Here is a 26,044-nt window from a genome sequence, read left to right on the forward strand (position 1 = left end):
CAGCAAGCGTATGTGCTCAAAGGTACAGCATTTTATTATAGTGAGACCTCTCCAAAGGTTTTAGGGGGAAACCCTTGAGTAACAGAGGAAGAGCCCTGGGCAACTGCAAAAGAAGGTTCTCCATGATAACGTTTGTTTTGGTTTCACTATGATAAAATGCTGTACCCATATACTGGTAATTGGATGTCATGATTATTTGTTTGGGGAACAACCCCGTGCATTGGGGCCAGAACAGACAGACCCAGGGTACAGATATATTCCTTAGGGAAACAGATACGTGACAAAGGAAATATGGGTAGGTGGTCTGTAGAGATATGAGGGTGGACAAAAAGTCGACACGCCTAACTCTAACCCATCAGCTCCCAAGCCGCATCAACCTGGCAAGACATCTCTATTTATAGCCCCACACCCGCCCATTTCTTATGTCATGAAAGGGGGGCGGGGCTGGCAGGTATAATCCTAGAAATAGCGGCTGCCAGAAGTGAAAGCCAGTCAGAGTAGCCAGTCAGAGTAAGGTTACAGGCAGGGAGGGCAGAAAGGAGAGGTCAACCTGAACTTGCCCCTGACCAGCAAATCCTATTAGGGTGTTGGCCGGCCCGCACATCACTAACAGCCAGTATGGAATACCTATGTTCACACTAAAATAATCTCTATTAAAGTTTTGGGTTTCTCTTTTTGTAATACTTTGTAGGCGCAGTTTGTGAGTGCAAGTTAAAACATTCCCCACCTTAGTTTCAGAATTCAGGAGCAGGAATATGGTTTATTAACACACACATTCCACATACTTACAGGTTTTCTTTAAAACACTAGTGATAAACAAATGCAGACGGTTTAGTTAAAGCTATCTAAGAAATGCATTAAAGGGAAAAGCTTGGCTGCTATTTCTAGGAAAGCATAGCTTCTAACAACCAAATTCTTAGTATTTCTCACACATTCAGAGTTGGGTTACTAACACTTCATGTAACATCTAGTGCTCTTTCTCTTCACCAGAACATTAGATCCTTCTCCTGCAGCACACTTTTGGGCTTTCTTTTATCCATTGTCAGAATCAACTGAACAACCACTAACTGATGTCTGCACACTTATCACAAACAAACACAGGGGAGCGACCATGTTGTCTGACAATGTGGTTAGGGTGCAGCTAGTGACATATACAATCATTCATTGCTATACTGTTCTCTACAGAGAGTAGTTTGAGCTACTTACAGGGCCAGATCTAGGGGTAGGCAGGAAAGGCATGTTCCTATAGTGCAATGGTGGGGAGCAATAGGCACATACCTCTTCTGTCATCTACCCATAGTCTGGGTCTGCTTGTCATTTAACTTCCTTCCTCCGCATTGTAACTGTGCCCACTTGCCTAGGGCATGCAGCTGGCTTGGCCCAGCACTGGTTATTTATTTGTTAATATGGCATAAGATGGAGCTCAGCAATTCAGCATGTAGGATGGAATAAATACCTGCTTCATTAACAGAGGCACAGAATAGAGAAACTGTGTGTTTTCTGGAGATACATTGTTTTTAAAGTCATAAAGAGTACATAATACATCTGTGAAATAAAACTAAAGATGCACAGTGTGAATGTCAGTTTTGATGGCGGTGACAGAAGATATAGATATATAGTGCCATAGACCATCTGTGGTGCTGGCACACAAGTTACAGTGTTGTAGATTCTACATTTCTATTTTCAATGCAAGATCATAAGTTTCCATAATATTTGATGGAAATCTACCAACACGAAAGGTTTCCATTTCTGTTTTAAGTCCATAGTTTCTAAAACATATCTATGCCAAAGAGGCTTAGCTAGGCTCTACCAACCTGCTCAGGCACACCTTTATTTAACATTTGAGGTGTAAAGGTGACCATACACTGTAAGATCCGCTCATTTGGCGAGGTCACCAGCGAGAAGATTTTCTCCCCATATGTCCACCTACGGGTGGGCGATATCAGGCTAATTTAGATCATTTGACCCTAGATGTCGGTCGAGGGGGCCCGTCGTTGGTGCCCATACACGGGCAGACAAGCTGCCGAGAGTATCAATATCGGCAGCTGAAATCGGTCCGAGTATGTCCCTTTAGGGAAGGGAAAATGACTTCTGTAGCAGAGATAAGTAATGGCACTTATAAGTGACTCTCTCCCCAAGAATTAACAACAGGCTTAAAAATAAATATCCCTTTATTAATGAACAATACCCTTTGAAAAAAGTACAAAGTACAAAACCAGTCTAATATTATCTAGAATTGTACCGAGTTCAGTATAGGATGAAGATATGATTCAGCTGTTACTAATTCAGAGAATCTGTTAGGCATGATATGAAACATCATCCTATATAGACTGTTCAGCTGTTTATCTTGCTACAAGATAGTTAATATGAATAACATATTGCTCAGGTCTGCTATTAGTAATCCCTATTGCAGGTGTACAGTGTTTTTTCTTTAGATTGGTGGATTAACCACAGGGTCATAAGGACCACAAAGCATAATATAATGCAACTGGGCTAAATTTTGAATTTGAAATGTAACATGCACCTGCATTCAGCAGTACAATATAAATGTTTCAGCTTTATTAGAGATTTTTTCATAAGATGCTTTTCGAATATTCAGGGGTGTCCTTTGCCTGCATGCACCGTATTACTGCTTAATGCTATCAGTGTGGCTTTATAGCCCAGTGGTAGGCACTAGCCAGCAGGCCATAACGTCAATTAAATTGTTAAATAAGCAAGAGCTTTGGGTCAGAACTTTTGGGATTCTAATTAGGTGGCTTTAACCACTATGGTTACTTTGCAGTAGTCAGTGCAGTGTTTTCTTTACTGTCAAATTAATTGGATACAAATTGAGTTCCATGAAAATGGAGGTCAACATATAGGTCCAGAGATCCATTGCTCCTTAAACCATTCATATCATGGTTTCAAATCATTCAAATCATTGTGATTGGTACTTTTATATAACTGTTTTTCACCAGATATACTGGTACAGAGTTTCATTAATACCAGCAAAGCACTAACAGCTGGGCCATAAATCTCTATGCAAAAATGTGCCAATATGGCGCGTGACCTAAGGCTAATGTCACACTAAGACCCTGAAAACCGTTTGGCGAGAATATGCCCCACTACTATAAATTTATCCTACCATGTGCAGGCACATGTAGCCAATATCTGCCAAAAAAGTGAGACTTCATATTTTCAGCGGATATCGGCTACATGTGCCTGCACCCGAGCGTATTCCATTAATTTGGGTGCAGCCACAGGTAGGAATGTATGGCGCTATTTTCGGCAAGGGTTTTTCGGCTTGCCGAAAATATACGCCATATGCTAAGTGCGGCATTAGTCTTAGCCCTATCCCACAGTAGTTAATTTGTTAACAGCTATTACTGAAAGAAGAATGATGTAAAGAAAATATAAAGAAACAGGAAAATTGCATGCATTTGACTGAATTCTATGAAACACTATAAGGGGCAGATTTACTATTTAAAAAAGCAATAAAATGAGTGGGGTTGGTTTACTAATCATTTTCTGGGGTACTATGAATTCACAGTAACCCTATAAAATTGCATTCTGTAGACTTTAGAGGTAACCCTTGTTCATTCCTAAAATTTACACTGAAAATTAAAATGTAAAAATATTATTTTTCTTCATTGTAATTAATTGATTAAAAAATAGTGTCATTTAACAGATATTCTGCTGAGCTCCTGTTCTCTCTCTAGAACTTTTGTGCTACTGGAGTCAGGCACTAGCCGAAAGAATCCTTTTCCACAAAATGTAAAGGCAACAATGATCTTGCTGTAGGGCTCAGTTATGTCTTACTATTACATTTCTCTGCATACAGCCTACTTTTTAAAGTGATCTGTCCTGTCAAAAGGCCCAGGTGTAGCTGGGGGGCCTGGACTACCTTAAAAAGGGTGGTCTTTCATGTAAACAAGTAGGATTTTGTGGATGGGGGGGGGTTGCTACCTTTTTTAGAAAATTTTCCAGGCCAGTTTAATAGGGACAGGGGGCGGGGTGATAATGCGAATGGAGAGGGCAATGATTTAATTGGCAGTGAAGACAGATCGGCAGCAAACAGGAATCAGGGGGCGGAACAACAGCTAATTACAAATGTATTGGCAACTACGTTGCAGGAATTTTGCTGTCTGGGCCTGGGGTGGGTCAAGTAGGCATATGGGCCCAATGATTCTTTAAGTCCACCTTGTTATAACACACATGCATACAACATATGCATGTTCCCATATCGGTTAGGAAAGGTTTTAATACATAACGCAGCAGTCACCCCAGGCTGCAGCATAAATTTCAAGCTGTATAAGTAGCCATGTTCCTTTCCACTCTGTATTATCCTTCTTAAAGTACAGTAAAGTGTTAAAAATATCTGCCTCTCTCAATTCAAATTTAATTGAAAGAGGTAGATATTTTTACACTGAGCAATTAAAAGGTTTTGAAAACAATAAGGGGCAGATAATTATAAAATATTTGACCTTTTGAGCTGTAAGGAACAATAAACAATGATAAAAAAAGAACAATCAGCTTTAAGATTTACAAATGTTTTCGGCTGTAGTTTAGCAATAAAAAAAAAACGTGCAAAAGATTTAAAGGATTTGCTTAGTTGTCACTTACAATATACATATACAGTGGTGTGAAAAACTATTTGCCCCCTTCCTGATTTCTTATTCTTTTGCATGTTTGTCACACAAAATGTTTCTGATCATCAAACACATTTAACTATTAGTCAAAGATAACACAAGTAAACACAAAATGCAGTTTTTAAATGAGGGTTTTTATTATTTAGGGAGAAAAAAAATCCAAACCTACATGGCCCTGTGTGAAAAAGTAATTGCCCCCTGAACCTAATAACTGGTTGGGCCACCCTTAGCAGCAATAACTGCAATCAAGCGTTTGCAATAACTTGCAACACGTCTTTTACAGCGCTCTGGAGGAATTTTGGCCCACTCATCTTTGCAGAATTGTTGTAATTCAGCTTTATTTGAGGATTTTCTAGCATGAACCGCCTTTTTAAGGTCATGCCACAACATCTCAATAGGATTCAGGTCAGGACTTTGACAAGGCCACTCCAAAGTCTTCATTTTGTTTTTCTTCAGCCATTCAGAGGTGGATTTGCTGGTGTGTTTTGGGTCATTGTCCTGCTGCAGCACCCAAGATCGCTTCAGCTTGAGTTGACAAACAGATGGCCGGACATTCTCCTTCAGGATTTTTTGGTAGACAGTAGAATTCATGGTTCCATCTATCACAGCAAGCCTTCCAGGTCCTGAAGCAGCAAAACAACCCCAGACCATCACACTACCACCACCATATTTTACTGTTGGTATGATGTTCTTTTTCTGAAATGCTGTGTTACTTTTACGCCAGATGTAACGGGACACGCACCTTCCAAAAAGTTCAACTTTTGTCTCGTCGGTCCACAAGGTATTTTCTCAAAAGTCTTGGCAATCATTGAGATGTTTTTTAGCAAAATTGAGACGAGCCATAATGTTCTTTTTGCTTAAAAGTGGTTTGCGCCTTGGAAATCTGCCATGCAGGCCGTTTTTGCCCAGTCTCTTTCTTATGGTGGAGTCGTGAACACTGACCTTAATTGAGGCAAGGGAGGCCTGCAGTTCTTTAGATGTTGTCCTGGGGTCTTTTGTGGCCCCTCGGATGAGTTGTCTCTGCGCTCTTGGGGTAATTTTGGTCGGCCGGCCACTCCTGGGAAGGTTCACCACTGTTCCATGTTTTTGCCATTTGTGGATAATGGCTCTCACTGTGGTTCGCTGGAGTCCCAAAGCTTTAGAAATGGCTTTATAACCTTTACCAGACTGATAGATCTCAATTACTTTTGTTCTCATTTGTTCCTGAATTTCTTTGGATCTTGGCATGATGTCTAGCTTTTGAGGTGCTTTTGGTCTACTTCTCTGTGTCAGGTAGCTCCTATTTAAGTGATTTCTTGATTGAAACAGGTGTGGCAGTAATCAGGCCTGGGGGTGACTACAGAAATTGATATTGAAATTGAAAATTGAAATTGATAAACCACAGTTAAGTTATTTTTTAACAAGGGGGGCAATCACTTTTTCACACAGGGCCATGTAGATTTGGAGTTTTTTTTCTCCCTTAATAACGTAAACCTTCATTTAAAAACTGCATTTTGTGTTCAATTATGTTATCTTTGACTAATAGTTAACGGTTTTTGATGAGCAGAAACATTTAAGTGTGACAAACATGCAAAAGAATAAGAAATCAGGAAGGGGGCAAATAGTTTTTCACACCACTGTATATTCTAATATATATATTCTAAATAACAGGTATAAGCTATTACCACTAATGCTTGGGACCTGGGGTTTTAAGAAAAAAGATATTTCCATAATTTGGATCACCATACCTTATTAAGTCTGCTAAAAATCATTTAAAACATTAAATAAACCCAATATGGATTCATGCAGCTTAGTTACCATTAAGTACAAGCTACTGTGGGGACAGGTTAGGGCCTAGGTGTCAGGATAGCTCTGTAATAGCTTGCTACAGGAGTAAGAGATAGGAGCAGGTTAGCTAACGAGCATCCTGAAGCTCTACCAAATTAGAAGGGTCTCAAGTGAACCACCCTTAAGCTGGCCATACACGCACCGATAATATTCGGTGCGTGTATGGCAAGTCGGCAAGTCGACCGATATCGCAGGAACCTGCTGATATCGGTCGACTCGCCGATCGGGCCAGTTAAAAGATTTTGATCGGGCGCCTGACTAAAATCTGCCTTCAGCGCTGAATCAGCAGAAGGAGGTAGAAATCCTATTGTTTCTACCTCCTTATCTGCCGTTTCAGCCCTGAACGATGTGTGGCTGATTGTACGATCTTTCGTGCGACCGATGGCCACACACGTGGCAAATCGCCACGTGTGTGGCCACCTTTAGGATATGGACACAAGTGTACAGACTTGGGGTTACTAGGGTTGCCACCTGTCTGGTTTTCAGAAGGGCTGTCCTCTCTCGTCACGTTTATTGATTTATACAGTGAGCAGCAAGTTTTCTGGAGCACATTGCAACTCAATGTAACTATCACCTTACACAAATATACCAGGGCTATTTTAGTCTGACACTTAGTATAAGAGGAGCTTAAAAGGAAGTCTACCAGTGCCTAGCTCACTGTCTACTGGGTGAAAGCATGTTTTGCTTAATGAACGCAGGGTATGGAACACCTGAGATTTTTTACAGCATCAATTTGTGCCAACACAAAGCACTGCGACACTCTGCCCACTATGCACAGTACTGCTTGCATGCTTTCTATATGTACAATGGATATTTGCTGTCTTGCTGTTCTAGAAAACATAAAAAACGGATGTTGTGGTAATCTGTGAGTTTCCTGTTCTCATATCTATAATCTCTATCCGTGTCAATAATATTATGTACATTGCATGGCATAATCATAGGAACCATATTCCTAGATGGACACAGCATTTGCTCACTTGATCCTACTGAACACGGAAAGCAGAAATATCAGTGCTCAGTATAAAACTACCTGTGCACCAGTACAGGGCTGGGTATTCAGAACTTATTTACATTATATACTGGAGGTGAATATAAAATTCAGCTTTCATATTGGCCATTTCCCATAGACTCCATTTGAGTCAAACACATTTAATTTTGGGATCCTTTCCTCTCTGTTATAATAAAACAGCAGCTTGCACCTGATCCCACCTGAATTCTAACTGCAGGCAAAACAATCCCATTGGGTTTATTTGGGGGCAGATTTCTTAACATTCTGATTTTCGTGGTTTTAGAGTTTTTTGAAACCACGACTAAACTCATTGCCACAAAAACCATGAATGTCTAGTAATTTATAAAAAAAAAAAAAAAAAATTGTTGCAGTTTTGTTGCATAATATAATGTGAAAAAATTAATTGTGAAAAAAACATTTTTTAGTAAATGTCCCCCATAACATATAAATTATTTATAGTAAACTTAAGGGGCGATTTATCAATGTTCGAGTTTGTGAGTTTCTATAAAAGTCAATAGGAGTTGTCCTAGGCAAGTCAAGCCATATTTTTAATTTTCACACAAGTTTACCACATTAATAAATAAGAGAGCATCTAATATGTCAGTTTAATCGATTTTGAAAAACAATTTCAAATTCACAAACGGCAAAATTCATAAATAAGTCCATTAAAGTATGCTGATTCAAATTACAAAAACATTGAACATTAGTAAATACCCCCCTTAATGTTTAAATAATTAAGGGGGGTAAGTATGGTGATCAAATTACAGATCCCTAGCGAGCATGGTGGATCACAGGTCCCATACCTGTAGTAAGAGTGGAACGCATTCCCATCAAGTTCAACTCCAATTCCTAATTCTGTCTCTCCATTTCAGTCTCCTCTGAGACCTCAAGGTACCAAAACATTGGTTTACTTACAAAATCGTATTTGTCGCAACGAGTACAAAAGTTTTGTTATTCATTCAAGCTTTGGTATTGTGACTTTCCCTTGGCCAGGTATGACTTTAGGATTTGCTTGGATGACTTCTTGGATAAGCACATTATCCAAGGCTATAGTAATCTTAAGATCTCTAGTTACTTTTATATATCCATGTGTATATACAGGGATGGGACCTGTTGTCCAGAAAGCTTCGAATTACTGGAATGCCATCTCCAATAATTAAAAAATGTAATTTTTTTTTTTTAAATGATTTCCTTTTCTTTGTAATAATAAAATGGAACCTTGTACTTGACCCCAGATAAGATACAATTAATCCTTATTAGAGGCAAAACAATTTTATTAGGTTTATTAAATATTTAAATGTGTTTTTTTATTTTTTACTGGGGATAATTCAGAAGGAATAAACCTTTGGGACTATTCCTGCCATAAGAACAAGAACAAGCTCGTAGTTTTGCACCTGCAGTTTTTTTACCTGCAGAGAACTAACCTTAGTCTGATGAGTCTTCTTGGCTTGGGCTAATATAAAAACTTGAATAAGATTTGGTGGTGCTATCAACCTTTAACTTCACTTGACTGTAGTCCAAAATATATTCATGGCCTTGTTTATACTGTTCTCCTAATATGACCCTTCCAACATGTGATTTGTTTTAAATGTTCCTAGCGCTCATGATTTAGAAATGAACTACCCAAGCAGAGTGAACCTAGGGGACTTATTCCTAAATTGTGCAAAAGATGAAAATGAACAGATGAAATTTCAGTTCATTTCAATTCATAGAGAGAATATAATAAGGGCAAAGCAAAAGTCTTGATTATGTATTTATTTGAGTATTATGGAATACAATTATTAGATCAGCACATTTTTACTAAGGAAAAATGAGTGTAATGATAAAAGTCCTCATGTATACCTCTATATAGACTCTAAGCATGCAGAACTAGTAGAGCTCTCTGCAGTACATGCCCAGGCCATCACCACATTCCTTGTAGGAAAAAAAAGCATCAGCTGTTTTGAGAAGATAAAAAGAGTTGGCAACCCCTCATAACCTAGGTCTGAATCCAGAGGGTGTAAGGACACATGGGGACATATTTATCTTATCCCAGTTACCAGGGATTTAAAGTAACATACTGGGCATTCTCTGGTGGCAATGTTTGGTGAAACAGTGCCAGATTAGTCACCATCTGATACATTACCTGTGTCGGAAAGAAAAACAGCTGCTTTTATAACTGAGGAGCCTAGAGTTTGAGTGGCCCCAACATACAGTAGAAGGGATTTATTTATTAAAACACTTCTAACTATAAACATAATAATTGATTTTGGCTGTATGCAGGTGAAAGTGAAATAAAAACATTGGGATAATCCGCCTCTGTCTCAGTGTTATACAGCTCTTCTAGGCTATATTTTATCTTCTACAAACACACGCACATTTGCTTATAGAGCAAAAGCTAGGAGCTCTTATGAATGCCTTATGCTAGTTTGCTCTGGCTGTTAGGGAATTGCAACAGAGAGAAAGAAATCTATTTCCAATGGTTAAATCTAGTTAACAAAGAACATATTGCTCATGTGATGATTTGAAAAAAAAAACCCAATAAAGGTTAAAAATAAAGCTTTAAGATTTAGGGGGTTAAGATTTAGGGGCGGGGGGGTCCCACCTTGTTTCCCTCTGTGTGGATGGACTACAGTCACTTGTACAGCATGGACCTTAATGGTCACTGGTTAATGATATAGGGTCTGGACTGGACATGCATGGTAGCTCCTGAAGATTCTTACCTGCCGTCAATATCTGCATTTAAATGGGGGGTGGGTACAAGAGCCTAATGCACTGTGGTTTTTTTAGGGATCTCTTTAAAACAACAATAAATGAAATGCACTTTATGGCTAATTCATCATGGAGCCCAATAGCAAACAGCTGCCACCTACATATGAAATAAATACTCACCCTGCTTTTCTCTTTCTTTGCATTCTTATAAATGTATTGTTATTATCCACTATCCACAGCTTTTTTATTTCCCAAAAGAAATGGCAATCCCCCCTTTCAATAAAATCACTATAGCCCAGTTGCCAAGACTTGCAGTGAGGGGGAATATAATGCGTGGATTTATAAATAGAAACAAATAGTAGATTAACATATTGAACCAGAACTGGCAAAATATTTAGATTATTTGAGCAATTTTATTTTGCCATTATGTCATGTTGGAGAAATTATACCTATTAAAAAGTTATATTGTAAAATTACAGCCATTTATATGAGGCAGGAGGCATGCCCAGGACATGGGCCAGTATAGAAATGACACTATGAGATCCAGAATAAAGCAAAAACCCTGCATATCAACCAGAGTAACAAACACGTGTACTCAGGACCATTTAGGGGAACAGACACTTAACTTGTCCCGTGACACTAGCCCTGGTGGACAGGAAGATAAGAATGGCTTTGCTTGTGACAAACAAATGGCAGATAGTAGAACAGCAATGGTAGTACGTGGCAAGTCCCTAAACACATATGTATCTATCCTCTACCATCCCAGTATATGAGCTATCCTTCCAGATCAAAAATACCCCATCTGACACAGATGGAACACAGAGGCATTCTTCTGATTTCTGTTAGCACCTTAGTCCCAGAATGTTCCGGGAAGAATATGCTCTGCAAGTGGCCCGCTGTGCCCTCCGGCATTACTACGGGGGGAAGTACAAGTGCGCTGAACATGCTGGGTGGACACATCGGCTGAGTAGATGACTGTGGCTGCCGGCCAATGTTAACAACCCCCTGGGTGGGAAAAGCAGGGAGAACGGCTCTTTGTGTCCTCCTATGATTTATTTATTTATTGCTTGCTGACCTTTCGTGCTAAATACCTGGTTACTACCTGCAAGCAAGAGAATGCACACTGCTTACTTTGTGTTCAAAGAAAAATACATATATTTTTTCCAAGTTTTAGTAACATGACATTTTTTTGAAACATCATATATTTTCTTTTATTTATATAGCAACAACATAATATGCTGTGTATTAACATCAGTCCTTGTGCCAATGGTGCTTAGAATTCCTTCTTTTTTAACTACTGGCAGTCACATAAATTTAGGAAAATTTCACAAAATTGCCCTAGTTGCCACCCAGGGGCGGCGCCAGTAGGCAGAAGAGGGACCTGTCTAGAGCGCAACAGTGGGAGGATCGCTCTGATGTCACCACGCTCTCCTCCCCCCCCACAATGTTACTGCGCATGGCAACAGGCCAACTTTATTTATAAATGTGCAAAGAACAAACACATACATGCAACCACAGATAAGGTTTCCTACTTGTAAATAGGCATTTGCATGCGACTACTAAGAACACCAATCTGCCTTCGGATACAATTTTCTCTCTCTCTCTCTCTCTCTCTATATATATATATAGCGAACCCAGGGTGGCACTCTGCTTCAGCTCTTACCTCGGGTGCAAGGTAAATGATTTAAATATCCAAAAAAAAGACCAGCAACACCGAGTTATATTCCAAAAAGATCAATTGTGTATTAAAAACGCATGAGCAGCTGTTCATGAGTTTTTAAGACACGATTGATCTTTTTGGAATATAACTCGGTGTTGCTGGTCTTTTTTTTGTAAATATATATATATATACACATACATAGACAATACACAAAAGACACGAATATCCTGTAAATTATAAATGGTGCTTAATAATGTCATCAGTTCTAATCAGTGCTTAGTGATGTAATTTCGGTCACATGCCTCTCTGAAACTTGTGTATTATAATAAATTATGTACCAACCGTCATAAAATATGAGGATGCTAAAAACCACCTTGGAGTTCCATGACCTATATATAAACACTTGGCCTTCAGCCTCATGCTTTTACATGGTCATGGAACCAAGGCAGGGCTGGCAATGTTTGGGTTCTGGCAAATGCCAGAGGGGCTGCTGTAAGATGCCATAGACAAACACTATACAGTGGGCATGGTGTCGGCTGTTTTGGTTTCTTTTTACTTGAAATGCCGGGGCCTATTTTGAATCTCTATCCAGACCTGCATGGAACTATTTGGGGGCTTATAATATCCTTATATACAGGGGGTAATATCATTTCCTTTACAACAGGGGGTATATTATTCATTGTATACTTTATATTGTCCCAAAAAATTATGTATTTAGAGGTTTTTGTAAGTGAAATGGAGGTTCTAGCCATGCTCTGGGAGCAGTGCCCTTAAATATTTGTAGGCCTGCTCATCTCTAAGCCATAAAGCAGTATGATAAAATGCATGAAACAATTGGTGCCATGAAATGGTATACATGAAGTAACAAGAGAGCTGTTTTATGCACAGCATATCGTTAGACTGCACAAGGGAAGCCAAAATATGCACAGCTAAATGGAATGTTACAGGGGCCTCTTTCAGTGAACAAAGCAAGCTCAGTTTGGCTCCTTTTCCCTAGCCCTACCACATCCGTACATCGTTAGCTGGAAAATTCCAGATATATGCCGTAATTTTTTTGTGCCTTTTTTTTTCCTGCCCAGTGCTCTTAGAGCTTTAATGTCCAGATGCCATTTTTTTCCCTTTATTTGTCGCTTTATTTTTGGCTCATAGCCAACTGTGGTCAACAATTAATATAGAAAAGGGAAAATATGGTACATTTCCTGGCAGCTGAGAGAGGAAATACATCATAAAAATTTTACTTTTTATGCAACCTTTTTTTTTGCCAACAGGCCATCCTTTTTCTGTTTTATTTTTTTTGACAGAAATATACTTTGTTCAAATGACGTGGCCCCAATCTCTGAGCGCCCTCACGTCTGACATGCATAATCAGTAGCAACCTGAAACCAGAAGAGGCAGAGAGAGTCACTAATCCAGCAAAACATTCCCTCCTTGGAACTCCCACTGCCATGAAGTCTATAGGCCTGAGGATTTACATGCCTTCCAGCTGCTGTCTACCACCATCTCAGAACTCAAACACACTCAATGACCTACAGCTATTATAAAATACATTTGCAGGCACTTTCAGCCAGCTGTGAATGCTGGGAGCTGCATGACACAACCCAAAAATATAAATTGCAAATCAAGTTATACTTTTCATACTTATGTGAGGCAATGTAAAATCAGTAACTATGTTTCTGATAGAGGTTGTCGCTCTGTGATGTACAACATGGAAGCCTCTCATGCCTTAAGCCACTTGCATACTGTCAAAAAAATCCCATTGGGTATATTTCATGTTAAAATATTTTTTTAGCGGGCTTAAGGTATGGTATCAAATTTAGAAAGAGCCCTTATCCAGACTCCCGCTGATCTCGAGCATTGTGGAAAAGAGGTACGTACCATAACCTGACAGCAGTGGGTTCAAAAATGCTGTAATTCTGTAAAGTAATGTAAGCCCATCAGAAGCAGATTGAAGAGAAAAGACTGCAAATTAGGCAAAGAGGCTTCTGGCCAAAGAAGCCACTTGAATACTAAGCCAACATAACTGTACCCTGAGATACAAGGCCCTACATATTCAAATGTTTGGAAAATGCTAATAGTACATAAAGCAGAAGGAAAGGCTAAGTCACTTGGGGGTGCCAAAATGTTAGGCACCCCCAAGTGACTTTTATCGCTTACCTTTTACCCCGGGCTGTTGCCCCTGTTAGGAGAATACAGCACCAGCCCAGGGTACCTGCAGCGAGTGTCTCCTCTTCCTTCCTGTCTTCATACACTTGCGCATGGGCAGTAGAGTGAAAAGCCAAATTTTAACAAAAAAGTGGTCTTTTTCACTCTTCTGAAGAAATAAGGAAGAGGAAACACTCACTGCAGGTACCCCGGCCTGGTGCGGTTTTCTCCTAATAGGAGCACCAGCCCGGGGTACAAGGTAAGCGATTAAAGTCACTTGGGGTGCCTAACATTTTGGCACCCCCAAGTGACTTAGCCTTTCCTTCTCCTTTAAAGCAAACTATAACTACTCCAAATGGCAAATTTATCATTTGTTAGTTGGTTCCTTTCTGCATAACAAGCAGCCAAAAGATTTCCTCCAAATGTCTCATTCACTGACAGAAGTGCAACAAAAAAATCACTATGGCCTTTACCCACAATGCAGCCTTTCCCATGGAATTCCAGCAAAAGAGAGGCTGTGACAGCCTGTGTCATAACATGCACACAATTTACTAATGCAGTCGCATATTATAAACTACATTCGTAAACTGCACAGAAGCTTTAGATGCAAGTCAGTTACGTGTTTAGGTGCAACAGGCAATGTTAGCACCTCCTTATGGGAAGTACAGATTTCGGGCTCCCTTATATCCTGTACTTTGCATGTAATTCATAAAAGCAGACTGAACAAATGGATTGACATTAGGCACAAAATAAAAGGGACATGTATAAGGTAAGTACATATGTCAATAGTTTTTATACACCACCAAACATCTTGCCCAAAGTATCAGGAGTCAGTGGAACCCAAGCATAATATTTCTCATTAATTAATGTACTATTTGTTATTGCACAGGACCAAAATGCACTCATGAGTACTAAGGAGCCCAAAATGACACTAACACCTAGGGGCTGATTTACTAACCCACGAATCCGACCCGAATTGGAAAAGTTCCGACTTGAAAACGAACATTTTGCGACTTTTTCGTATGTTTTGCGATTTTTTCGGATTCTTTACGAATTTTTCGTTACCAATACGATTTTTGCGTAAAAACGCGAGTTTTTCGTATCCATTACGAAAGTTGCGTAAAAAGTTGCGCATTTTTCGTAGCGTTAAAACTTACGCGAAAAGTTGCGCATTTTTCGTAGCGTTAAAACTTAAAAGGTGCAAAGTTTCGCGTAAGTTTTAACGCTACGAAAAATGCGCAACTTTTCGCGTAAGTTTTAACGCTACGAAAAATGCGCAACTTTTTACGCAACTTTCGTAATGGATACGAAAAACTCGCGTTTTTACGCAAAAATCGTATTGGTAACGAAAAATTCGTAAAGAATCCGAAAAAATCGCAAAACATACGAAAAAATCGCAAAATACCGATCATTACGAAAAAAACGCAATCGGACTCATTTCGACCCGTTCGTGGGTAAGTAAATCAGCCCCCTAGTGTAATGTCTGTGCTTTTCCCCTTGCACCCCAAGCAAAAAAAAAAAAAAAAAGGATGAGACACATGGCAGCCTTGTACAGGTCTTTCCTGCACTTTCTGCCGCTTGGGCTCCCTCATACAGAGGTGGCAGCTAGAGGCTGTGACAGGCATGCTCACTCCCTGCCCCCTGTTTGCCCATGCATATACAGAGACAGCTGAGCTGCATACAGAAAACTGCTGAGACTCTTGGGCTCAATTTTGGAAATTGGAGGCACAATGTGGGAATCCAATGCACAAAGTGCAAAACACATGAACACTTGGTGCCACTTTTTTTTTAGTAATTTCATCAGCAATAATAAACAAGCCCTTATGTTTCAGTGCTGCAAGCCCCTGATGGCTGCTTGTCTTCCAGATTTGTTTGACCCAACATTGTGGTTTGTTTCTTGTAATTGATATTTGTGTCCTTCTTTCCCCTCCATACTATTCATTTCTAGTACAGGTATGGGATCCATTATCCAGAAACCTGTTATCCAGAAAGCTCAGATTAAAGGAAGGCCATCTCCCATAGACTCCATTTTAATCAAATAATTCAAATGTTTTCAAATTATTTCCTTTTTCTCTGTAATCATAAAACAGAACCTTGCAGGTACCAGTACCTTAAGGTGTGGAGATCCAAATTATGGAAAGATCCCTTATTCAGAAAAACCCAAGGTCCTTAGCATTCTGGATAACAGGTCCCAAACCTGTACTTTAAAGCTGTATTTGGCCATTTGTAAGTCACAGAACAAACCATACACTAGTGATGTGCGGGCCAGCCCATAACCCACAGGATCCACAGGTCGCGCGAGTTCGAACTGCACATTACTACCATACACAAAGCAATGCCTGATTTATCAAAGCATTCCATATTTTTTTGTTCCACCACTGACCTGATACACATACTCACAGGCTAAAGATGCTTCTGATTATGACAAGTATAAAGTTGGTAAATTACATAAATTATATTAATTTATTCTAGTATTTTAAAGCTGTGTCTGGCTATTTAAAAGTCACAAAGCACACCATACACAAAGCAATGGGCGACACCATATTATATTTTTCTTTACAGAATAATATACGGTTAAATGCACTACTGCTGAATTGTTCCACCACTGGCCTAATACACTCACAGGCTAAAGATGCTTCTGATTATGACAAGCAGTTGTAATACACTTGCATTATTACTAAATGAATAGTACTGCTAAGTAAAACAGTATTTACTGTATGCACAACTAGATTTAAGCTGCTATTGGTTACGGTAAAATTGAATCAATATGGGTTTTTTTTTTTAATCGATGGTTATTGTTTAAACCACTGTTGACAAATATAACTGAACGTTAAAAAGAAAATTTGCGTATCATGAACAAATATGTATCCTATTTATGTTCTGGCCTGTTTTTCAAATGAAATGCCAGCAAGTTTCCTGCCTAGGACTACTTCAAAGCACAGAGCCAAGAGCAGCCAAGCCAGTTCAAATGTGGGGAAAGTCAAAAACGCTGAGGAATTTCACCTACAAGCGGTATACAATGTCCTATTCACCAAGAGCAGATTACAAAAGATAGCCTTCCTATGAAAGGAAATAGAAACCGCTTGTCGATTGCGTCTGCTACTTTGAAATTTTAATATTAAAATGGCTAAATAGAAACAATATGAATTAAATATAGGGAGGTTCATTACTACTCATTTTTCCATTTGCATGGTTGCATTGGATCCAGAGCCGCCCCATTTTAAAACTGGTCTTCTAGACAAAGGTAACACAATCTGCCCGTACATGCTGCAGGAAAGGTGCTGGCTTTGGTGCCAACAACATGTGGCACACCGTAGCAAATTGCCATATTCATGGCAAATATATGGAATCTAAATATTTACAGATATCCACAATAAAAGCCACCAGTGGAAATGTTTAAAGGTTTGCCAAGCTTTTTATAAAAAAAACACTGGCTCTAACAGAAGCTATGACCCGCATTCCGACTTGCTTTCTATATCTGTTTTTCTAGTAACTTTAATTAGGTGCAGACCAGAGTGAAGTTGGGTGACCAAGGATAAATGCTGGGTGATGCACCCAGCAAAAAAATGCTTGTGCAGAACACTGGACCTTGTCATGCAGCGCTTTACAGAATAAAGGGAAACAAAAGACAAAACAGTTAACATGTACATATAGACAATTCACAAAAAAATGGTTAACAGTTACAGGGCCCTGCTCGCAAGCGCTTACATCCTTCGTTCTCACCTGAAAATACCTGTCAACGGAGGCTTGGCATGTTGGAAGTGGTCAACCACTGCACTGAAATGGCAGAGGAGCAGTAAGTACAAACTCCCAGATCAGTGGTCCCTAAAATTTGAGGAACAAAAGTTGGCTTGGAGATGTGGCAGCAGGGGTTCAGCCTGAAGGCCTCTTAGAGTGAGAATTGGGCATTTTATTCTCCTAGAAACACCCCAAAAGACAAGCTTGAAAGCCAATAAGAATGAGATTTGGGATGATAATGTATTGCTTTTACCAGATATTCTTGTAACCTTGTCCAAAGGTTGAACCTTCAAAGGGGACTTTGGCCAAAGCTTGGGCTTTCAAGTGGAGCTTGAACTGAAAAGTTTGACAATCATTTCCCTAAGTTTTAATTTACCCAGTAGAGAAAGAGACAATAAAACATTATCATGAAAGATACTAATGGCTTTAATTTAACAATTGATGTAAAGGCTTAGAATGTATTCTGTGTACTAAGTATTAACTCATAAAAGCCAATCTCTACCTTCCTAATGTTCAATCCTCCAATTTCAGAATTGTGCAGTGACTTTACCACAATTCCTTCTCTCTAAACCCCAAAAAGCTAAATTACCTGAATTACATTGAGATCCAAAATGTACAACTTGAACTGCTGTGGGACCCAAGATTAAAAAAAAAAAACAAAAAACGTCCATACCAATTTTTTTTCCATAACTGTATGTATATGTAATAAAGGTCGCTATTTTTTTTGTTTGTATGGGTTCATGTCAGAACCCACTAAAAATGGTTTATTAGGTTATTTACAAATTTAGCAAAACAGCTGTGCTGTGTTTTTAACCACATAGTGTGGTTGAGAAGTACACAACATGTATAAAGGTTCTATTGATAGTTAAAAAAGTGAATATAATGTTTACTGGCTACAGGATCACTCAGCTCTTCATATAGATCTGTCTCCCCAATGAAAAAAAATGAAGGTGTGGAAAAACAAGAAAATATGTTATTAAAGGAGAAGTAAAGGTAAAAACTAAGTAAGCTTTATCAGAAAGGTCTATGTAAATACAGCCATAAGCACTTACAGTAACGCTGCACTGAGTTCTCTTTCAAAAGAAACAGGATTTCTTGTCTGTTTTTCTGTGCCAGCATCTGTGTAGCTCTCTCCTATCTCCCCTCTCCTGCTCCCCCTCCCTCAAGAATGATAAGAACTCCCTCCCCCCCTTAGGAATTTGTAATTTGAGCCAATCAGCAGGAAGCTTCCTCATAGTCTTACTATCTGCGCAAGTACACTGGTCTTGGTCTTGGTGCAGGAGCGAGGCATTATGGGAATTTTCTTTACACAGCTCAACTTTTTTTTTCCTATGAGGCTTCTGATCATCTGAACAGGTGAAATATGGGGAGACTTAAGGGCACTATTGAGAGAACTGAAGGTATGCCTGCAGCTTGAGATGAACTCTTTATTAGCCTTTTCTTCTCCTTTAATATGCAGGTGCCATATTCCATGTACGGCCAGTCTGGTGTCCACTTGCATATTTCTTTAATTTTATTAAAAAAAATAGAATAGAATATATGAATAGATCATTTACCCATAATAAATGATCAGCTCTAGACTATGATCTCTGGGATCGGACATGTTTAAGATCTCAGACCTTATTGTATAACATACATAACATATTCACTTAAAATGTTATTATTGCCTCATTCATGAAACTAAAAATAGAATAATCATGCAAATGTGCAGTAATTTTTTTTTTATATACAGTATTAGATTTAATAAATTACACTTTTTGTTTAATCAGGGTTTTACTTTTTTAGAAATGTGTTAATGAGGCTTTTTGCACCTACTGTTGTAGGGTAAGGCAGAAACTTGTCCCCTAACAATAAGCTGCTAATCCTTATAAATATGCTAATGATTCCCCCCAATAGTGCCCCTACCAGAGGTGTGAATTGAAGACCATGTGAAACAAAGCAAAACAGAAGAGCTTAGAACTGATTTGAGCTTTACTCCATTTTCAAAATGTCGGGAAAAAAGTTGTTAATAAGTTAATAATGTTTTTTGGAAAGGAGCAAAAGCTATTATATATGTCATCCACACATCATAAGTACATATCCCCCCTTTGATTTGTTTATATATTTTAAATTAAACAATTCAGTACACTGTACTACCTATAATTCCCCATGAATGGTTTAACTGTGTTATAATTATCACCATGTTCTCAAATTCTCTTTTTTCTTCTTTATCCTCTCTAATTTACTAATACACATTTTGCTAGAAATATATTTGACAGATGAATAAAACAGTTTAATTCACCTTGTATGACTTTTAATTCGGGCTCTTTGCCAGGTTCCAAAAAGCACTGTGATTCCAAGTCAATCAGCAGTACAAGAATCAAAATAAACACTTGTGCTCCCTGGAGCATCTTGTAAGGGAAAGGGACCTTCATGTTTGGTACAGGGTAAATAAATTAAAGGTAAGAATAATTATACAAGATAGATAAATCAGACCTCCTCCCCAACTTGTGCCTAAACCTAAACAAAATGTGAGGGTCTGTGGCCCTAGGGATTGGGGCAAATGGAAGTAATAAGAGGGTGTATTCCTGTCTGTGCCCCATCAACTTGCATACTTTCCTGACCAATATGACTACCGCTAACAATCAAACAAGTCCCCAACAGCAATGTCTGCCTTTGTGTTCCAAACCTGCATTTATGCACATTGAAGAGGGACTTTTAATATAGTCCATAACTTGTGTATACGTGTCTAATATCCAATTCTTCTACAAAGAACACTTTCTAGGAAGAAGTGACAATAGCTCATCTTATAAAGAAGTGATTTTGATGCCAATATAGTCAGATGGAACTGTTGTGCTGCAGTAGAGCAGTATATCTATGCAAGCTTTAGAAAGATACAGCAGACCTGACTTGGGGGGGATAACAACCCCATGGTGATGTAAAAAAAGAAAAGCATTCTTTGACAAGAACAGTGGGCAAGTCACCTTGGTAATTTACACTGTGCAGTGAGGTGAGCTAGATGCATATTTGTTAGTGTATCAATGAAGGGGTTGTAAGAAAAAATTAATTGAAGTAGGTTCTGAGATTTACAGGCATCTTCTTCAAAGGTTAATTTATTTAAACAACATGTGTAGTGTAAATCCAACTTTGCCACTGATTTGTGCCTTATGAAATATTTAGGACACTGGCTAACTTGTTAAAAGGTGGCCCTGGCAGCAAACACCAGACAGCAGTTTTTGCCTCCTGCCACAAGACAGGGCTCATTAGCAATATGTGCCCACCAACAATCACTCATTTTCTGGCCTGGATGATATGCAAGTTAGTGGGTGGGTAGATGGGAGAGTGGGTAGATAGGGTGCACATCCTCCTCTAAATACAAATGTGTGGAAAACAAACACCACTCTAATGGTGCAGACAGTGCAAGTCCTTGCATCTGTGGGTGTTGTGGGCCAGGCTGCAAAATGTGAAAAACATAAAGGCTCATGTATCTTTTTTGCACTATGAACCCCGCCCTGCAATTTGTAAATAGCTCTTTATTGTTTTCTTTTTAAACCACATTTTAATTAGAATATGCAGTTAACCAACAAGTTTGCTTCTCTAGTATAGCAATTAGTATGAACAAATCATAAAACTCACTCAAGTGCTATAGTTTTGGCTGTGACCATTAGGTAGCGCAGAAATGTAAAATCTATGGTGCATGAATGCTCTTACTCTGTGTCACTGCCACAGCTTTTATATGCTATGTCACTTATTAATTGACAGATTAAATGACTAAAGCAAAATAACCAATAATAATAATTGTAAATAATTATTATAAAAACATGTTGCTCCCCAACCCCTTGGATGTTGCTTCCGTGGCCTCAAAGCAGGTGCTCATTTTTGAATTTCTGGTTAGGAGGCAAGTTTTGGTTGCATAAAAACCAGTGTAATTGCCAAACAGAGCCTTCTGTAGGCTCCAGTCAACATAGGGCTATCAAATAGCCAATTAAAGCTATCATTGTCACCCCGAGGAACCTTTTTGATGCGTGTGTTGCTCCCCATCAGTTTTTCTATTTGAATGTGGCTCACGGGTATAAAAGGTTAGGGATCTTTGGACTAAGGTATGTTATTCTGGGGAGTAATTTTAAAGATAAAACTTTAAATTTTTACTTGGCTTTTAGTTTTTATACTTTTTTAGTTTATGACTTATTTTCCTTCCTCTTCTAGATCTTTCTAGTTTTTAAAATGGGGGTAACTGACTATAAACATCCATTCATGCAGCTTAGTTACTATCAAGTACAAAGTTCTGTTTTATTATTACAGAGAAAAAGAAAAACGGTCAAAAATGAAAAAGGGTTTTTTTTTTAAATAAGTTACTCTGGAAATATATAACTGATCCCATGCCACATGGATTTGAAAATGTATGCCTTTTAATGTTATAGAATACACAGGACTCCCTCATGTACAGGCCGTTATTAATCAACTGTAAAACATACTTAGTAATTTAGTAACATAGTATAGTAACATAGAGGTTTGGGTGGAAAAAAAACATTTTATAAAGAAATGTTGCAGCCTTGTAATGGTGTAATTCATTTGATGTCACATTTGCACTTTTTCCCAGAAACTATCGGGTCTGTTGAGAAGTGTTGCTATATGTGAAGCGTCTCCTGCAGCTGACTGGCAAGAACAAGTTTTCTGTAACTTGGTTATGAGATTACCGTGGTCCGTTTAGTAACGTCAGACTGTTTATTCTTCACCACATTCTTTCCCACTGTAAAAAGGTGCTTTTTAAATGCCACATTCCAGCGCTGGTGCCAATAAGTCACTGGAGCATATTTTCCCACAAGAACTGATACCATGTACAGAACTCATCCTATTTAAACCTTCTGGAATTTTCTGCTACCATGCTTTGCACAGAACTATCACAGATCAATACTTAAATACTTTGCCAGTGTCCCTTGGGTCGGTTATTTGCAGTTGTGTAAAACCAAAGACATACTTCTGGCATAGCCTATATGTACATGCCAATCATGTAATTAAAAGTACAGTACTGCAGGGACAGGAGAAGAATTTTACTGTCATCTACAATATGAAACCTGCATGCAACATTTAAAATGTTATGGGGTTAATGTAATAAAATGCACTAATTTCGCCCAGGAACAGTAACCCATAGCAACCAATTAGCAGGTAGCATTTACTGGACACTGGATACTGGATAACATTATTGGATGCTATGGGTTACTGCTCCTGTGCAACCTTAGTGCCTTTTTTTACATATGGGGGTTACAGTGCCTTCCTGTTCACAGGCTACTGCTACTACTAGGTTTAAGTATAATTCATGTTAAACATCCTGACACCCCCATTATGTAAAGCAGGTCTGAACATCCCAATGAGTCCTGAAACAAAGGCTTCTATTAGAATCCCTAAAATAAGCTATTTTATAACAAATATCAACTCTAATCAAATATATATGGTTTCCGGGCAATTCTACTAAATATGACCACAGTGAGTAAATGTGGTCCTTAGCGTGTAAGCAAAAATGGGGCAGGGAACAATGTGAATGATCACTGCAAAGTGGTGTGGAATATGTTGTACTAATAAATAAAGGTTTATAATGATTATTATGCCCAGAAGGCTGAAAGCACACCAGAATCTGCACATTTGTCCAATGCTCGGGCCATGCAACTGGTACATTTCCATATAGGCTTCATGCACAATATATTATAAATATGCTCATTTTCACTATACATATACGTTCTGCCCCTTCCTTTCTCTTTAATCTGTACCCCTTGTTCTAATATATTAAAAGAAATAAAAATTGAATTGAAAAAAAAATATGCTCCCTCAGTGCTGGAAAACCATTATTTCTGGCCCCTTGTTGTCCCCATAGTTCTTACACATTCCAGCCTCTCTACAGAGCCCACCTTCTATAAGTTAAATGGGGTCACCATCCTTTCTGTTATGGAACACTTCTCTATAAAACCTGGGGACTATTTTTACAGCAATGTCTTGAGGGTTCATAATTTTGTCTTTAAAATTAATCCACTCAAAGAAAAACCTGAATTATTACTGAAACACATATTTGTGCTGATACTTTGTCTTATATAACATACTTGTAACTTGTCAGTTAATACCAAATATACATATATGAGTATTGTGGTAGTTTCTGTTCATCTTCGATCGCCTCATTTACCTTCCCATAAAGAGGGCAGAGTTTTACTGGTAACTGTGACAAAGCATTAACATTTACTGAAAAAAGGAAGCTAAAAGTATTTCTCACATATAAGGCAGATATCATGGACCTTTTGCTTTTCAGATTATTAATTCCAGCCAAAATAATAATAAGCTGCAATTTTCCATATGACTGCACTGTAGGGTATGAAGGGAAGAGACTCACCCCTAATGTAGATCTCCTAGCCAGGAGACAACTATGTACCCTAACTAAAGGCCCCCATACACGGGCCGATAGAAGCTGCCGATATCGGTCCCTTGGACCGATTCGGCAGCTAATCGGCCCGTGTATGGGCAGAAACGAGCGGCCTGGCCGACCGATATCTGGCCTGAAATTGGCCAGATATCGATCGGCCAGGTTAGAAAATCCAGTCAGATCGGGGACCGCATCGGCTGGTTGATGCGGTCCCCGAACCGACTGCCCATGGCCGCAAATGTAATCCGATCGTTTGGCCCCAGGGCCAAATGATCGGATTATTTTTTTTTAAAGCAACTTGCTACCCGATATCGCCCACCCGTAGGTGGGGACATCGGGTAAAGATCCGCTCGCTTGGCGACATCGCCAAGCGAGCGGATCTTATAGTGTATGGGGACCTTAACTCACTAAGGAATACTCAGTCTAGATGACAGTTCCAATGTAAAACTTGCTGGTCACTCATAGAGTCCCGATGGCCCCCACTGGCTTCTTGCTAGTACTAAACATCAAGCACACCAGCATATGACGGCACAATGATACCTGGTAGTCAACTGATGTGTATTGCCATTTCATGGGCTTATCTAAATTGCTCTAAAGTATCTTGCAAATAACAGAAGTGATAAACCAAAGCAATCACCATATACAAAAGTAGAAAAGTGATTTATTTATCGTAATAAGCCTCATTGCTAATGGGGCAACATTCATTTAAGCTCAATATGAGCCAAATACCTAGGGCTTGTGTTGGAAGCCACACTGCTGATCTTTGGGATCTGTCAAACTGAATTTCTCCATTTCTACTGCAACAGGAGCTGAAACTTCTTTCATTCCAAAATGACAAAAGTATGCATATGAGTGAAGGTTAATAAAACTTACCACTGATGTGAGTGCCATCTGAAAACTGTAGATTCTGGCAAGGCCAAAGTCTGCTAATTTTATCTGTCCATTGCTGGTGACAAGAATGTTTTGAGGCTTTAGGTCTCGATGAACCACTCTATGGGAATGAAGAAAATCCAGTCCTCGAAGAAGCTGTAGCATCATATCCTAAAAGCACATAACAAATGTGTCATTACAAACAGCATGGCCACTATCACTGAACTGAAAAAAACACCTTTACACTGATACAGCTACATGCATAAAGCTTCAATGTACAATACAAAGCATATTTAGGATATTTATATACAGGGTCGGATTGGGGGGTGCAGAGCCCACCAGGGTCCCGCCCCAGGGGCCCTGCAGGTGCCCCAGCCAGCCGTGTTTACCCTAACCCCCCCCCCCTTTAGGGGACCCCTTAACCCCTCCGCAGGGCCCCCACCCGACGTCCTCCCCGAGCGCGTATAAATTGAACGCGTCAGGGGAGAAACAGTCAGAAGGGGGAGCGCCGGCAAAGGTCGGACTGGGCCGCCGGGGCCCACCGGGATTTTTCCCGGTGTCCCGGCGGCCCAGTCCGACCCTGTTTATATATATACAGTGCATTGACTTCACTTGTTCAGAGCAAGCTACAGAATTCAGTGTTGGAGAATTTTCTTTTACAATAAAGTGAATGGGCTTATTACACTTTCATTGCCTTTAAAATTTACACTTTATTGGACCTTTCCTGTGAGACCATCCAATGCACTTTGTACAGCGCTGCGGAATATGTTGGCGCTTTATAAATAAATGTTAATAATAATAATAAAATGCAAGTAGAATGGCTGGGCTAGTAAGGGTTATGGAGACATTTTCTTTAAGGGCAGCACAAAATGTAACATTTAAAGGCACACATTCTATTTTTAAACGTGTATAATGCATTGTTTGACAGTATATGTTCCTTCTAATTAAAAGGGCCTTATGAAAGGTTAATAGCATTTCACAACTACTAAGCTAGGCCTACATTGCATTCTGTTATGAATGCAATGAGTGGTTTCTCTGTATATGGCAAACCTAGAGGTCAGTATTCAACACTTTCCTACCAGCAGAAGCATCGG

General features: G+C 39.2%; 1 protein-coding gene across 2 annotated transcripts in view; it reads right to left on the reverse strand.

Moving 5' to 3' along the window:
• cdk6 (cyclin-dependent kinase 6) overlaps positions 1-26,044 on the reverse strand; it is a 100,063-nt gene that overhangs the window by 23,405 nt on the left and 50,614 nt on the right. For both annotated transcript variants that reach the window (XM_002934591.5, XM_031903784.1), the window contains one exon: positions 24,954-25,121. In XM_002934591.5, the coding sequence (XP_002934637.2) occupies positions 24,954-25,121 (168 nt within the window). The remainder of the gene's footprint in view (positions 1-24,953; positions 25,122-26,044) is intronic.

The sequence above is a fragment of the Xenopus tropicalis genome, chromosome 6 (genome assembly GCF_000004195.4).
Source record: "Xenopus tropicalis strain Nigerian chromosome 6, UCB_Xtro_10.0, whole genome shotgun sequence".
Lineage (NCBI taxonomy): Eukaryota > Metazoa > Chordata > Amphibia > Anura > Pipidae > Xenopus > Xenopus tropicalis.